This window comes from Zonotrichia leucophrys, chromosome 1 (assembly GCF_028769735.1).
Source record: "Zonotrichia leucophrys gambelii isolate GWCS_2022_RI chromosome 1, RI_Zleu_2.0, whole genome shotgun sequence".
In the NCBI taxonomy this organism is placed as follows: domain Eukaryota; kingdom Metazoa; phylum Chordata; class Aves; order Passeriformes; family Passerellidae; genus Zonotrichia; species Zonotrichia leucophrys.
This window is the reverse complement of record NC_088169.1, coordinates 86,488,298-86,505,569: the sequence shown is the minus strand read 5'-3', so window position 1 is coordinate 86,505,569 and position 17,272 is coordinate 86,488,298. Positions and strand designations below refer to the sequence as shown.

The 17,272-nt window shown below is 41.7% G+C and overlaps 2 protein-coding genes across 2 annotated transcripts in view; one reads left to right on the top strand and one right to left on the bottom strand.

The window, feature by feature from the left end:
* Positions 1 to 4,651, bottom strand: part of PAK1 (p21 (RAC1) activated kinase 1) — a 103,857-nt gene extending 99,206 nt beyond the window's left edge. The window contains exon 1 of the mRNA XM_064720410.1: positions 4,520 to 4,651. The gene's annotated coding sequence lies outside the window, so the exon portion shown is untranslated. The remainder of the gene's footprint in view (positions 1 to 4,519) is intronic.
* AQP11 (aquaporin 11) lies at positions 4,626 to 16,767 on the top strand. The gene is made up of 3 exons (XM_064720439.1): positions 4,626 to 5,220; positions 9,298 to 9,414; positions 15,326 to 16,767. Exons 1-3 carry the CDS (start codon positions 4,626 to 4,628, stop codon positions 15,376 to 15,378), a joined length of 765 nt encoding a protein of 254 aa, XP_064576509.1. The 3' UTR covers positions 15,379 to 16,767.
* Positions 16,768 to 17,272: the final 505 nt, after the last annotated feature.

The window sequence follows — 17,272 nt, the reverse complement described above, 5'->3', positions numbered from 1 at the left end:
GCAGGGTCCTTAGTTGGGCAGCAGCTGTAGCTCGTGAAGGTAACTGAAATAAATAGGGGTGGGTTGAGAGCCCAGGAGGAGTCCCTGAGAAGAGAGGAAGGACTGTGCTGCGGAGAAGGGAGAAGAACAACACTGCAGCGAAGGTTACAACACCCAGGTGTATTGTCTAAGAGCTCAGACTCCTGTGCACTGAGCAATTCCCCTGCTGCTGTGATTCCTGGCTCTTCCCTACTGCCCATACACTGGGATCCTTCTCTGCACACCAGAGCTGCCCTCTGGTGCAAATCCTGCCTCTGGCATCCAACTGCAGTGAAATGTAGCCAGAAAGGGGAAATGTCCCAAAGCTCCATAGTGGCTTGCTAAGAAAAGCTGTGCTGAAGCTGTGCCTGAGCTTGCCAGGGCCTGCTCAACAAGGATTTTCTGTTTGGAGGCACTATGACTACTTTTACTTTCTGTATTTCCAAGGCACCTTTAAATGTCAGACTAATTTTGGGGAAACCAGCTGAACCACAAGAGAGAAAACAGGGCACACAGATTCCCTGGTATATTGTTACCTGAACTACAGATTCAGCTCCTCTGCAATTATTCATTGACATTAATGTGGATGGAAGTGTTTGCCAGCATTTTCCAGCATGATAATGCCCAATTTCCCCCCTGCAAAACCCATCCAGGAATTCTTGGCATGTTGATACCCTCTGAATGATTCAGCCTGCCATAGAAAAAGGAAGTAGATGAGGGAATTTTAGGAAGGAAAGGGGCTGAAACCATACACACAGCTAGGAATAGTTAACTGCATACAGAAGAAGCAGGAAATACAAGGGCTTGGGCAAAGAAGGAAAGTAGGAATACAGACAAATAGGAAGGAAAATACAAAGACTTATTTGCATGGAAGGGAATATGGAGAAAAGAATGTGGAGGAATTCTGAAATGAGGAGAAAAGAAAATGGGACAAATCAGACCAAAGGGAAATTATATATAGCCTGGTATAGAGCAGGCAGGAACATGAGAGAATCTCGTTCAGGGAGGAGAGAGCATACACAAGGACAACCTGGAATGGGACAGAGCCACCAATGCCACCAAGAAGAAGAAACTGATGAGCCTAATTAATTTAGTACTAAAACCTGTATGTTGTAAAATGAATTTTAAGAGACGTTTCAGGCTTGAACACTCAGTTTTACAAATTACAAAATTAAGGGCTTGAACTTATACATACAGGATCTACTATTCTCATCTCCTTGTGGCAAAATACAAAATAAAGCTCCTACAGGAGCGCACCAAGAACAATTGTTTGGAATGGCACTACCCTCTAGTGGTCAAAAAATACAGTTATATGTACACCAGGAAGTAACATATTCACAGCAGGTCGTACAGATAACTAAAAGGTACAATCAATTCCAATCCGCACTCCAGTAATCCACCTCAAGACCGTGCTGTTAAATCAAACATCTTATTAGTCTGTTTTAAAATGAAAACTCATGACTGGTCATCTGGACAAGTATCTGTCCGGGGCTCTGAAAGAGACTGGGGCTTTTTTCTTCCAGATCACATCTACAGAACATCATTGCTGGGAAAAGCAGTTGCTTTGATGCATAATTTTCATGAAGGTTTTTTGGGACTATGTAATGACTTAACACAGTCGTGTCTCCTGCCTTGCCTCACTCAGGTTTTTTTGACATCTAATCTTGTGCAAACAGTAAAAGCCAAATACTAACTGCTCTGGCATTTTCTCCTTTCCTCTCTTTATATCATCACTGTTCAACTACTGTGTTTCCTCTCTCCTGTTAAAAACAGCCCTATTTCTCAAAGCCAAACGCACCTTCCAAATACTCTTTTATCACCAGACTTCTCAAGCCCAGATGTCTCAAGGGTCCTACATTTCAGGAAATGAGGAAGAGCTTGTCACGTCACTCCCTTCTAGAGAAACCGTTCTGTATGTTTCAACTGATCTTTTTGGTAGGTTGACCTTCAACTCAAGGCAGGCTAATGTTGCTTGGAAGTAATAGATTTGTGTCTTGACTCCTTGCAGACCTTGATCGGGCAAAAGTCATTCCTGCGAGGTCTGATACACTGTCATTGATGCCACCTTGTGGCAAAAGTACTGGATATTGGAATTCTGGAAAAACATTCAGCATTTGCCCCTCCTTGCAGGTGCATTGAATAGCAGCACAGTGGTTACTGCTGCTTGCAGCGCTTCAGTTTTAGAGTTCATAACATCAGCGTTTGGACACTCCTAAAAACATATCATCAGTCTGTAAAAGAGAGGGGGGAAAATAGGACGAAGAACCACAAAACACATTTATTTTGTTTTATTAGGGTGAAAACTAAATCAGTATAACCAATATCACATGGCACAACCATTCATGTGCTCAGAGCTTGGGCATTTTTTTCTCTTTTCCCACCAGAAAAACACAGTGGCAAGAGGTATACAACCCATTCCAAATACTGTAAAATAGCACTGCAGGGAGAGACTGAAGGAAAATTCAGCCCCAGCCTAACAGGACAGGAAGGATTTCCCTGTTATCTCATGCTGGGCTCACCCTTCTCAGTTACCAGGCCCAAAGAATTATCCTAAAGGAGCCCATGCCTATTTTTCCAGGACAGTCCTGATGCCATTTGGGCCCTGCTATGAATGCCAACATTACCACATTCAGCAGAATGAGGCTGATGCCTATTTTTAGCATTGCTTCCACTGGAGAAGCCTGGGAATCAGCACCTGCTTCCTCCGGGCACTCTGTCAAACACCCTTCTCCCAGCAAGCGAGTAGGAGGAAGAGGCTGAATCAATCTGTGCACCTGCGCTTTGCACCACCAGGTCCCCAAAAACACAGGAAAGAAACCCCTCTCATTACAAAATGTGGTGAATGTAAAAATTTTCTTAAGAAAGGATGTTCCTTAATGTTTGATCTTTGTATATTTTAAGCCTCATCAACAAGAAAGGAGGTTTTATTCATGAAACAGAGCAGCCAACAAGCTCTAAGTGATGTCCAGGTGTTAGAAACACAAATTAATTGTCAGTAGAATTGCCTTGTAAAGGTTTAGAGCTTAACATGTTTCCATGACCTCAGACCTAGGGGGAGCTTAGGAAGAAGGATGTACTGCTGATAGTGGACACAACACAGAATTTACAGGCCACAAGGCCATTTAGCAGAACTCACAAGATAAGGAAGAAACTAATAAAGACAACTCAGCAACTGTGCTGAATCAGCTCCAACTGGGTAAAAGGTAATTCTGACAGGGTGAGATCCCGACCACCAGCTCACGCACCCCTGACCCAAGGAACACACCGACTCCAAAAAGATAAACACTGAGCACGCAGATTAATCAGGATGAGAAGTGAAAGAATTATTAACCAATAGCAGACAGAGTACTAATTAATAAGAGAACTATGCAACTTGTAGTTGGTGAACAAATCCTATGAGGAGTGGCTGAAGGTGCTGGAGGTGCTTAGCCTGGAGGAGGTTCAGGGGGGACCTTATCTCTCCACAGCTCCCTGAAAGAACACTGCAGCCAGGTAGGCGTCGGTCTCTTCTTGTGACAAGTGAGAGGATGAGAGGGCATAGGCATTAGCTGTGTCAAGGGAAGTTTAGGCCGGACATTAGGAAGAATTTCTTCACAGAAAGGGTGATTAGACATTGGAATGGGCTGCCCAGGGAGGTGGTGGAGTCACCGTTCCTGGAGGTGTCTAAGGAAAGACTGGATGTGGCACTCAGTGCCATGGTTTATTGACATAGTGGTGTTCAGTCACAGGTTGGACTTCATGTCATGTTAGAGGTTTTTTCTAACCTTATTGTTTCTGTGATTCTGTAATTCCTTTGTGTGCTACAATGTATAAATAGTAAAAAAAGTTCTGATAGTTGGCATGCTCCTTTTGCTGAACACCGCCGAGCACGCAGGCTTGCGCAACTCCAAATAAATAACCAATGTTTCTCTCACGAGCTCGCTGCAAACCGCGGGGCGAGGGATGTGACCCCCGCGGACAGGCGGGGCCGTGTCCGGTGCCGGCCCCAGCCCAGCCCAGCCCAGCCCAGCCCCATCGCCTCCGAGCTCCCCCTGCCCGCCCGGCCGCTCCCTCAGCGCTCCGCGCGCCCCGCCCGCATGCGCGCTGCGCAGCGCCCGCCGGAGGGGGCGGCGCGGCCGAGCCCGTGCCCGGCTCCGCGCTGGGGCCGGAGCCGCTCCGCAGCCACGGACACACCGCAGCGCCGATCCCGCCGGGAAAATCGGCTTCCGTCTCGTTCCCCCGCGGCCGGGAACCCAGGCCCTCCCGCCGCTCCCTGTCCTCCGGCAGGCTGAGGGGACAGGGGAGTCCGGTCCGTCCCGCGGCAGAGGGGCTGAGGGGGCAGTAGAGCCCCCTTGCCCCCGCTCCCCTCCCCGTGCTTTTCCACAGGCGGGAGAGAGCTTCCCTGTCCTAAGCCGTGCCCTGGCAGGAAGCGGGATCCCCCTGCCCTCACCCCTGCCCTTTGCTCCGCCGAGCGGAGGGTGAGTCAGGCTCCTGGCAGGTGCCAGCAGAAGCTGTTTTCTACCTCCAAGGGAAAGCGGGGGCATTTTCCCTCCCTCTCCTGCTTTCTTTCTCCCCGCAGGTGGTGGGGCTGGACCTTCGGCGAGCCCTCGGGCCTGTGAAGCTGCGGCATGGCTGTCGGTGGGGTCGGGAGCTCCCTGCTGCTGATGTCCGGCGTCGTGGTGACCGTGGGGCTGTGCCGGAGGCTGGCCCGGCGCCGCCTGCGCTCCCGCCCGCTCCTCTTCGCTTTCCTTGTGGAGATGTTCAGCACCTTCCAGATTTGCGCCTGCACGAACGAGCTCAGCCTGCTCGGCAACGTGGAGCCGAAGCCGCACACCGCCCTCACCCTCACCTACGGCTTCACCGTCCTGCACGGCCTGAGCCTCGCCGGCAGCACATGCAATCCCTGCGGGACCCTGCAGCCCATGTGGGGCGGCGGGACCTCGCTCAGGATGGGGGGACTCAAGATCGCCGCTCAGTTCGTGGCTGCGGTGCTCGCCAGAGTGTTCATGCACTTTATCTGGAGTCTGGAGATGGCAGAGCCACATCTTGGAGCACTCTCACAGGGCTGCAGCAGCCCCATGCAGACTACAGAGATGCAGGCGTTCTGCATAGAACTGCTCTTTTCTGTCGTTTTCCAGCTGGCCGTCCTGCAAGCCGAAAGCGTTAATCCCAAATACAGAGTCCATTTAATTGCTCTTCTCATCACCATGCTCGTGTATGCAGGTTAGTCTTTTTACTTTCTCTTCTTCTGTTCCTGCAATGAAGTTGTAACGGAAGGGGTTCTTACTGTTTTCTAGAAGTGTTAAGATGCAAAGTGCTTTTTCTTAAATTACACTTTCCTTGGTGACTTCTTTTTGTGTCGTCCTACGTATGCAAAGTTCATTTGGTGTTTATATAAAGTTTGCCTGGTTGCATTCCAGGCAGGTATGGGGTTAAGAATGAAATGAGTTATGCAGTTAGAGTGATGTCAGGTCTGCAAGTACATATGGTTAAGTGTTAAAATATCTCAGTGAAGGATTGTTTCATAATCCAACTATTTATACTGTGTGAGAGATTTCGTACTATGTGCTCTGATTACTAAGTGACATTGGGAGAGCACCGCTGGCTGCATCGGTAGAAAGTGCTGATTGTGCAACACCAGGGTACAGATTGGTAGGTAATATGGAAGCTCTGCATTTAAATAATGCATAATTCATATCAGTGCAGTTTATTTAACTACTTCATTAAATCAGAAGTGGGAATGGTTATTTGTGGAATGCATACAGAAGTAATACCTTATGAGACCAAATATAAAAAAAGGGAAAAAATAGGCGCCTGTTTTATTAGAGCCTTCCTTGTCTGTAATGCCATGTGGGTCCATACAGGTAGCCTTTCCCACCTGATTGTCACCTCGTGCTTCCCAGAGCTGAGATGCTGTCACCTGTGCATCCCCTCTGGAACGATGGGAAGGGAGAAGTGAGGGAGTCAGTCTGAACTTCTTTCTTCTGACTGTTGATGTTCCCTCTTGTCCCTGCTGTAGTGACAAGAGTTGGTAGGTCACTTGAGCACTGCCCTGCTGGGAGTCCTTTTCCTACTGGCAAGGAGATTGTGTAGCTTGGAGAAGTGAAAGAGATTATTACAGAACTCTGGCTGTTGCTGCTGCCCCCACCACAGAAAGAGTCATCTAGGGAATCACCAAATCTCTTTGAGAGAGGGAGATCACTTTTCTTACCTGCAAACATCCAGGATGCTGTTGATGCCTTGTTCTAAAATCTTAGCTGTATTAATGCTATTTAACATAATAGCATCCAGAAGAGTGTACAGTCACATTTCTGGATGTAGTAATGTAAAAATCTTTACTCATTATCTTTAGCTGAGATTAGCTAATACGTTAAAGATGAAAGTCATTAGGGAATTTTGAAAATTAACTTAGCAATTTGAACTACTTTCTAAAAGCAGAAGCAGGGTGTCAATGCATTTGAGGACATTAAATATATTTCTGAGTTGCTTGGTGGAAGTGTAGCCAAATATCCTCCTCCCTCTTCTACAAGCATAGAAATCTGGATTTCTGATCCCTAGCATTCTTCTGCTTAGCGAACAGTCATATAAAATAATACGTGTCACACTGCCTTTGTTTTAGCTCATTCATACAAAGAATTCACTCCCAGTGTCACTGGCCAGGTTCCTATCTTTCCTAGCAGGAGAAGGCCAAGTGTGCCACGTGAAGGCTGAGTGTACCAAGTGCCCTCCTGTGCCATAAATTTGGGCTTGTTGGGACTCTCTGGTGCAATCGATCTGCACGTATTCTAGGAAACCTCAGGCCTCTTTTGCATTGCGTGCACAGCACCCTGTGCTACCTGGACATTTTCCTTTGCATTTCTTTAAAACTACAGTCTGCTTGTCTGCTATAAAAATACACAGGTATTGAGATGCTGGTCGTGGCTGGGGCGGTAATGAGAGGCTGGTAAGTGGCCATGGACAATGCCTGCTGCACATATCCCATATATCCTGTGGATGCCATGGCATAGCCCAGGCCGTGTCTGTCCCACCTCTGCTGCTTGCACGCAGTAGGGGGAGTCACTTACAAATCGGGTGTCACAAATAGTGGCCTCCAGCACAGTGGGTTCTCATCTGCAGGCTGAGAAGACAGCCAGATGCATCATTTAGCTGGTCTGGATCATTCTCAGGAAATCTTCTGCACCTCTTAGTTTACTGTTTATAGATCTGCCATGCACCTTACTCCAACAAATAACATCAGGTTATACAGTATTTTCAAAATCACAAGCTGTTACTTTAATTTTTCTTACACTTTCTCATATTTAAAGATTTATATATTTTTTTTTACATTTAATCCTACACAAACCAAATTTTTATAGTAGTACATACTGTACACAGAAGCTCCAATACTTCTTCACTCTGTTTTTTACTAAATAAAGACCAAAAAAAGAACATTATGTCTTTACATATTAACCTTAATAATGATTCATTAGCTAAGAATGCAGACCATATACAAATGGTAAAAAATATTTTTGGATAATTCCCTTGGGAAAGTACTTATTTAGGTGTTCAAAAATACACCTTTTGAGGGCTTTTTCATTTACAGACAGCATTACAGTTAGGTCAGAATCATATGAAATTGGTTAGATTTTTCTGAACCTAACATATCAATGTACAAACGACATATATATTTTAATTCTGAGTTTCTTCCCAATTTTGGCCTTTAATAAAGGCAAAAACATAAAAATACTTTCTCATGCACTATGGGGCATTACTTCCCCTTTTAAAGTTTTTATGCACACCCCATCAAAGAGAATACACTTCTTCTGCCATAAAACAATTTGTCTTTTCTGTTACACATACTGAGGTGCTAAATGAATCATTTTAAGAAAGGTTATAGTGGTGCCCCTGGCCTATGGTTGATATTCCAGTAGTTATTAGTAATGAATATTGAAGAAATACAGCAGTTAAAACTCTGTCTAATGCTTAATATTTATCAACTGCATCCTGAGAGTGAAGTTGTGCTTTCAGTTGTACAGTTATGGATATAACAGCAGAAGCAGTGGAGTCATAAACAGATTAAAGCAAAGTAAATTATTGTAGCTGGGCTTCCTGGCAACCGTGGACATTGCTAATATGTCAGTGTGCAGGAAAACAGACTGCACAGTAAATGACTTGTTCCTGAGAACAAGTGCAAAACCACAGTAAACTGAGTAGGCAAACAAAGATTAAAATTCTCCTTAACTGTAATAACAGTGAAAAAAATAATAAGGAGAATATGGAAAGAGAAATACTGAAGAAGAGTGACAAAGATCATGCTGAAACTTTGGATAAATGATTGCACAGTCATAGCAAATGAGGATTACAGCAGCAGGGTATTTGTACAAAGGGTAAGTTCAAAGCTCATACAAGCTTATTTGGGGAGGAGTCAAGAGTAAACTGTGAGGAATTATACAGATGCAATTATAGAATAGTTTATGTAAAAGGTTAATAGATAAAACAGGTAGGGGATGGTTAGTAGCTAACAGTACAGGAATACAGGTAATTTAGCAATGAGTAATGCTTTTTCTGCAGCATTGCAATGAGAGGAACAACATGTCAGAATTTAACACACTTAGCTCCAGGTTCATCTGCAGTGTAATTACAGTTTACTCCCCAGTGTAACATGTTGGGATCTTGTTATTTAGAAAATGTTTAGGCAACTTCATTTACATCTGAAATCAGAGGCAAGGAAAGATGCTTGGCTTCCTTCTACAAGACAGTGGAGTGGCACTTGCTTCTGTTTTCTTTGAACAACATAAAGAGTTTTTCCACAGTTTCCATACCATGTGAAAATCCTAACATTCTGTATATTGATATAATAATATTAGTATTCTTATAAGAAAGTATAGAGGTCAGCTTAGCAAGAACATTACTTGAAAGTTTTTTCTTTTACCTTGCATATGTTTCATGTGACACAAGGCTGTAATGTAATGGCTTATGTAATTTCTGTCTCCTCTAAAATCATGATACAGAAATAGCTTCTAGTTTTATCAATAGAAACATTCAGCATTAGCCAGACCTATCTCTTTAAAGAATATTTGCTAGAAAGAGATAAAGGAAGTTATAGCTTACCCTTCATATGTTCTAAAGCCTTTGAGAAAACAGTTAAACTGTTTACTGAGTCATCAGGTGAATAACTTCAGAAGAGTTTTACCTGTTTGAACTGTTTCTGCTAATTCATTTTATTGCAGGGTATAGATTTCTTGTAGTATTGTGCATTTGAATTTAAAGTAAGTATTTAAAAATATGGTTTGATGTCATACTGTTTACATCTTATTGCAGGTGGAAATCTCACAGGAGCAATATTTAACCCAGCACTGGCATTTTCATTACATGCAGATTGTTTCTATGACAAATTTTTGAGTTACTCACTAGTATATTGGCTAGCACCATGCTTAGGTAAGTTCTTAATACTTTACGTGTTTGAGAAAGTGTTATTTAGTACATGGTTCATAAATCAAGAAATAAGTGCTCTTTATTTGAGTGTTTGACTTTTGCATTAAATAAATCCAGAAAATAGTAAATTATAATGTATGTGTTGAAATCATTCAGAATCATGGTTTCATTTTGCAAATGCAGGCTGTGTATTTTTACCATTTTTTAATGCTCTGTGTAGAGTACCTGCAGCACTGTTTAGTGAATTATAGAATTATTTGGATTGGGAAGGTCCTTTAAAGATCATATGGTCCTTAGCTAAAAGTATCAGCCTGATTAACTTCAAGAAGAGAAACCTACTGGTTACCACACAGTGTCTGTCTTGTTTTGTGACAGTTTACGAAAACATGGGGATGATAAATTTTAGAAAAAAAACAACCCACGGGTATTGGGACAAGTGCTTTAAATATGCTTTCTCAATTACCACTTTTTTGATATCATATATTTTATCCCCACAATGTCTAAGCTTTGCAGTTCTCATTCTGTGTTTTTCCCCTGATCACTGTTGGACACGGTCTGCTCTTAGTTTAAGAATAAGAAGTGTTAGCAACTAGGTTTTTCCTAACTTAAATTCTGGTTTTAATTTGGAAGCTATTGATTTTGACTTCTAGCTGTGTGCAGATGAAAATGGTCCATGTGATACTTCATGCTGTTGTTTGTTTACAGTTGGTCCCTACAAATCTTGAGCTTTCTATGTAGGGTATATAAAGAAGCAGTCTGCTAATCCCAAATTCTTTCATGACTGTTAATCCTATTAGAAGGTACAAGAGTGATGAAGGCAGAGCAGGATGTAAAATATACACAGGAAACACTGGAAAGGGATCCTGTTATGACCAAAAACTTCCTTTTCTTGAGTTCATGTCTGTGTGTGTTCTACCTGCCTTGACTCTCAGTCAGCCAAAAACAAAGACGGAAGTTTAAATCTAACTAAAATTCACTTTAATACAATCTTGTTGAATTAGATCTCTAAACAGGATGACTGAACAATAGAGTAAGCTTGATAGCTGTTCAGTGAGGAATTAATGAAATGTCATAGGCAAAGCTGATTGGCATTGCTTGGGTCCTGACAGACCACATAATATTTCTCAGCTTTAGCTTTCATTAACTGATTTCAACCTTATAACCATTTAAAAATTTCCCAGGTTGTAAGTATATGAGATTTAATCTTTTGGCAAGTGATTTAAAGAAACAGGAGGCATTCTGAAACCCCATGTCCTGCTTACATGCCAAGATGTGTCCTGCAGAACAGCTTTGCAGCAAACCTCCAGGTGATTTTTGATGTAAGAAAATCAAGAGTTGTTAACTGAAATGGACCCATGACTTGAGGAACTTAAAATGTGGTTAGGGAGCAATGTTACCTTTCTAGGAAAATTAATAAACAGTGGTTTGTCATTAGTTAACATCTACAGTATACACACAAAATACATTGAATGCTGTCTCTTGATTTATGAGGGAAAGGAACTCCTCCAGACTGAGCAGTTTTAAAAAGTGAATACTCAGGACACGTCACTTCTTGCACAGTGTCACAACTGCAGCCAACATTTAGTGACAGATCTCAGGTCTGTGGATCACCTGAAGGACTGAGTAATCTATTGGTGATAAAAATATTTCATTACAGAATAAGGATGTTTCATGGATACATTTAAGAGACCTTATAAATCAAGAGTTCAAAACAAATATAGTGTCTGAGGTACAAGTGTAGAGAAGATTGCTGTATTTGAAAACTGAATTGATGAATCCAGGAGTGCAGATCTACAAATTTTAACATGAAGTGAATTTTTTCTGACCCTTTTTGAAAATAAGAAAATAATAGAATTTTTTCTTTCATGATTGGACAAAATAACAAGGCATCTAGGAAGATTACCTGTTATGATGACAAATTCTTGTAGAAAGAACCTCTAAAAAGAATCATGAAAGTAGATGACGAGGGAAGGGACATTTTATATTCAATTGTAAAAATTGCTTTCAGAATCCATTTGTCAGCAGAAATGCTGTTTCAGACTTCTAGAAACTGGCAGAGTCACAATGTTATGCTAATCTGATGTCCTACTTCTTCCAGCATCAGCCTCTCAGATGGTTAAATTACTTTGTTCTTACTTTGGGAAATACTTTCAGAAGGGTTTTTTTGTGTTTTGCTGTAATAACTACCTCACAGTAGTACTTTGGACTAACTTAAAATTGCCAGTGGAAAGAGCAATATATTCTCATTTATGGCTGTGGCAAAAATCCATAAGGGCAAGGATATGGAGAGCATTCAGAATACAACTGAATCCTGATCTGGCTGAAGCACACGATAAACAATGTTCTTAGAAAGGACACTTGGAAGAAAAGGAAGACTGATTATCACTTTCACAAGACAAGGATGAAATGGAGGTTTTCTTTTAGGATGAACAACTCTACTGGTGGTTCATGGTCTTTCAGGAATTTAATCTTGAAGCTGTAGTTAATTACTAATTTTTCAAAATGGCTTCACTGATGTTCTGGTGAAAGTGATTCTTCAGCAGCATTAAACTCTGGATTACTGCAATAAACATAGATGCAAGTGTTTATAACTTAGCACAGGCAGGCCTAAGTTCTGCACTGTGAAGACAGACTCAGTAAGTACCAGTGGAACAAAGATGGTTTCTGTTTTATTGCCAGAGTAATTCATGTTAGTTGTCCAGGCATGATTATACCATCAGTAATGATGGGGACTGAGCTAATGCTGCTCTTTCAGTACCAGGGAGATGGCAGCTATGAAAGGAAGAGTTGGTGACAAGATAATCATGAGGTTGATAAAATGAAATGCTCTTTCCTGGACAGGTGCCAGCTTACCATATAATAGAATTGTATTGTAGAGTGAGGAATGTTAAAGACCATCCAGTTCCAACTCCCCTGCTAGGGGCAGGGACACCTTCCACTGGACCAAGATGCTCAAAGCCATCCAGCCTGGCCTAGCCTCCTGCTACATTTCTAACACTATAAAACCACAATGAAGGCCTCCTTATTTAGATCAGTTTTACTAGAAAGACTAATACTGTTCTTTAGAAAATAAGTGCCACAACAGTCACCTAGCAGTAGATGTAAATGGAGGAGGGTAAGCAAGGGAGAAGGCAACAGGTGAGACTTTGACCTTTCTTCTCCAAGGAAAGGCTATTCTGAGGCTGCCAGCAAGTTCAGAAGACTGAAGCAAAGAAACAACAATTCCAAATCTGCATCTAGTGAAGTGTTCAGTATCTCAGGGACTTGAAAGCAAGGTGGTTTTCAACAAACAACTGGAAAACAAACTACTCCTATTCCCAGACCCTGGTCCTCACAGGGGTTTTCAGCTCCACAGACATCATCTGACAGAGCAAAAACTGTTATGCAATGAGTGGATGTAATCCATGGAAGTTCCTAGAAACTGTCAGTAATTATGTGTAATTCAAATCCTGAAGGGCCAGTGAGTGGGAATGCTGAACTTGACCTGCCTACAGAGTGGTAGGACCCATTCTTATGGGTCCTGAATGTGGCCACTTGGGTTATAGTCCTCACAAGAGTTCAGGGTACAGAGGGAAACTGGGAAGATAAATAGCAGAGCTGTCCAGACTTTGGACTTCAAAACTAAATTCTGCTTATTTAGGGAATTGCTAAGTCAGTAGTAATTCCCTTGGAAACTGCTATAAATGGGGTAAGGTGATTTTTAGAAAAAGCTCATGAGAGCTCAGTAATAGATTTAGATGTGCAGAAGGAATCTGTCACATAGTGTTAGACTGGGAATTTGTACAAAAAGCTTTTCCCTGCTGTCTAGACAAAGAGCTTTCCTTCAACAAAAGAGAACATGTAAAAAGTTGAAACTGGGAAAGGCAGCAAAGGAGGAGTATAAGAGCTTTGCACAGGCACTTGGAAACAAAGCCAGGAAGTGCTCAACTGGAACTAAGAGAAAGGACATGCAGAGTTACAAATATACTAATCACAAAAATCGTCCAGAGAAAATGCAAGTCCATCAGTGGATGGAGGAGACAACCTAGTGAGGGATGGCATGGAAAAGGCTGAGGTACCACTTAGTCTTCCCAAGCAAAATTTGCTCCCAAACCTCTGTGTAAATCAGTAAGGTTTTGGAAAGGAAGCAATAAATAGAGAACAGTAAATGGGAACAACATACGTGATTGTGAATGCATTGACTCTAGTGGGACTCACCTAGAAATGAAGGTACAGTTGGCCAGTGTTGGAATTGTCCTTAATTTAAGAGAAATTACAGCAATTGGAGGAGGTTCCTGCCGATGGGAAATGTGCTAATACTATGTCTGCTTTTAAGAAGGAGGAGAGGGAAGCCAGGAACTACAAGCTAGTTGGTATCACTTCAGCCACTGGGAAGATGGTGGAGTATTTAGTCTTAGAATCCATTTTCAACGATGCAGACAGCACAAAGATAAACACAGGAACAGTCAGCACAGACTTAGTGAGGGCAATCCATGCTTGACCAGCTTGGTGGCCTTCTGTGATGAATGCACTGGGAATGACAAAGACGCAGGGATGCAGTGTACCTTCACTTCAGTAAGGTTTTTGAACCACCTCCCACAGCGTTCTTGGTTCAAAGTGGGCTCACACAAAAAGTCTGTTAGATGGAATAAAGATTGGCTAAACCACTGACCTCAAACTGTCACAATCAATGGGTTGACACCTGGCTAGTGGCCAATACCATGCAGAGTATGCTGGTGTGATTATTGCCTCCTTCTACTTAATGCCCGTGAGGTGACATCTGGAACATAGGTGGTTTGGAGTCCCCAAGTTCAATGGCAATGTGTCAAAAAACAGGATCCAGGCAGTGGAGGACCACAGAGACAATGAAGGACCTAGAGTACCTGATCTAAGGGGGAAGGCTGAGGGAACCAGACTGGTTTAGGCTGCAAAAATAAGATGAAAGCATGTTTTAAGCACAGTCAAGCATTATTCCAAGAGTAGTTACAAGGGCAACAGAGATTAACCGTTCTTTTTGGCAACAAGTAACAGCAAGGCCACAAATTGGGGCATGGGATGTTCAGCTTAGACTCCAGGAAAACGTTCATGAGGAAGAGTGCAGCAAAACTGAAATTAATTTCCTGAAGAAATGGTACAGTCTCCAGCACAGAGGTTTTTTTAACTCAGCCAGAGAAAGTCTCACTGACCCATCCAGCATAGGCTAAGTCCTGCACTGAGTGGCAGACTGGACTCAACAGAATCCCTTTAAATAAGCTTTTTTTGTGATCTGAGAAGTCTCATTAATTCAAGCTTATGTGTGGGCAACACCCTCAAGCAGGATCCTCTTTGTTTCTGAAAGAATAATTGATTTTTTTTACTGCAGGAAATAAACTGTATCTGGATACCCTTTGGTCTCAGTGATCCTTATGGGTCCCTTCCAAATTGAGATAGAAGTTTCTTTATGAGAATTGTATCTCTAACTAATATTTTTTCAGCTCCAGAATAAACCCTAAATCAGAATGATCTTCAGAAAAACACCCACTATCCTATAGCCACTTGGCAGCACCTAAAAATGATATGGTTATCAAAACAGGCATAGCCAACAATCTCAGGTGAGGGATGGAGGTTAAGCTGCTGGTTCAGTCATTTGTACATCCAGCCACAAAGAAAGCAGCCCTGACCAGGAACAGGAAGGTGCCCTTGTTGGATTCACCCAGACAGACTCTCTGCCTTTGGCTTGGCTCACACAGATCAAAGCATTAACTGCACTAGGAAAAACAAGATTATTATCTCACAGGGAGCACTTGCATGGCTATTGAAGCTTCCTTTGCAAAAGGTACTGCTGTATTGTGGTAGAGACTCAAATACTTGAACACAGTGTTTGTTTTCCATACCAGTACTGTGTCCTTCTCAAATGCATTTAAATAAAAGTCCTTTCTGTAACCTCTCATTTCAGGTACAATACTTGTGGTTTTTATATGGGATGAAATCTTTCCTCGGAAATCTTGAGACATGAAATCCTGAAATTTGAGAGCACTACATTAAAAAATATTTTCAACATCTGCAGACATAAAGCTTTCAGAGGACTGTTGACTGACTTCCGTGCCATCTTTATGCTGTATTTTCAGATTTCATGTTTGAAATATTTGACTTACCACTTTGTATTCAAATAATTATTTTGTAAATGAGTACTGGGATTTTGGGAATATCTGCCACCATTTTCAGTTAAGCCATATGAATGTGAAGGACTGTTAAAAAACAAATATGTCACTTTAGCCATAAGTGCCATTTTCTGACCTTTATTAGCATGCAAAACTAATTTTAGAGAAATACCCTGTCCTTTCAAGGTTTGATTTTATTGGATTTCTTCTCACTGAAGGCACCTGCAAAAAGGCAGCTGAAGATTTCTTATACTGACATCATCATATTCCTACTTACCATATACCTACCTCTGAGAGGAAGAAAGGCTACACTACTCCCTAGAAGAGTCTCCACAGCTCTGTTCTAGAGGCACCCTACACCAAAATTAAAGCCTGTATGACCAACATTCTTTTAATAATGATAATTTTAATACCTGAGTGCAGGTAAGTAACCCCTCACCTCCTCCCAGGAAGGCTCAGCAATATCCTGTCCCATTGGAGACTATTGAATGGTCACCTTGGTTGGAAAAAGCAGTAATAAAATACCATAAAATTCTGTAGACACACACATCAAATGGTATTTTAGGCAAAACCCTAGACTTCTTATCAGCAATTACTGCTGCCTCTTCACATAGACACAGGATATAGGGATGAATCATGCAGTACTCAATTTGTCCTTGATTTTATGTAGCTCTTACCAACCCCTTAAAAAAAAAAAAAAAAGAATCTGCAATGCAGAAGAATAAATAACAGAGATAAAAACTACAGAAAAGCTACATACACAAGCATGCCTTTATAGCCCCAGCTGAGGCAAACACCACTGATGGGTACTATCCTCTGAAGCTCTGTTTCTAGCACAAGGTTTCTTCTTCTGGCTGCAGCTTAATTTTTTAAAATGCCAAAATATATTTCTCAAATTTAAGAGTAAATTCAGTTTTTCTTTTTATGGTTACTTGATTTGAAAGGAGAGATGGTTAACAAATTTTACAATGATCTCATTATCATGTCCCTCACCTCATCATCCAAGTCACCTTACAAACCATATTTTAAGAGAAAGGAAATCAGACAGGGGGTTTTTCACAGTAAATTGATGAAGTCTTTAACAGCTACTATCGTCAGCTATCTTTTTTGCAAGAGTTGGGGAAGTGAATATTTCCATGTAATTTCTTCCTTGTTGCAATAAAATCTTTTCTCGTTTTATTTTTCCAAGGTATCTGTAAGATTATATTGCAAAATTAAATCAGCTGTATGAACCTGCTTTACATACAAGAGTCCAATCCATGACCCTGTATTCAGTTATTAATAATAAAAACAATTAGCCTGCTAATATGCTGAAGAGAACTAGAGCTGCTGGGTTATCATTCAGCAGCTCTTCAATTGTAGTGTAGATAGATCTACCAAAGGAAAACTGTCCTTGTTAAAACTCTCCATAGCAAGGACTATACACCAGCACACTGAGCCTGAAAAGATGTGATCCTCTGAGAAAATACATATTTTTATACCTTGTTCTGCTTCTAAAACAGATCCTTTTGGGGCTTTCTACCTTCCCTTTCTTGCGTTACTGCTTTTTATTCTTTTACCTCCTTTTAAAGTGATCCATACCTAATAACTTTTCCCCCCACTTTTTCACATAATTTCTTATGGAAACAAGTCTTTCAAAATCTGAATGATTTGATGTCTCCTCTGAAGCCATGGAGCCCACAGGATAAAGGTCTCAAAAAGAAACCTCAAAGAACATAAAAATAGACAAAGAAAAGAGAAAA

Excerpts from the sequence above, each read along its gene's own strand:
- AQP11 (XM_064720439.1), top strand. The coding sequence starts at position 4,626 with ATGGCTGTCGGTGGGGTCGGGAGCTCCCTGCTGCTGATGTCCGGCGTC. Across the intron at positions 5,221-9,297 it reads CACCATGCTCGTGTATGCAG|GTGGAAATCTCACAGGAGCA; the intron begins GTTAGTCTTTTT and ends ATCTTATTGCAG. Across the intron at positions 9,415-15,325 it reads TTGGCTAGCACCATGCTTAG|GTACAATACTTGTGGTTTTT; the intron begins GTAAGTTCTTAA and ends CTCTCATTTCAG.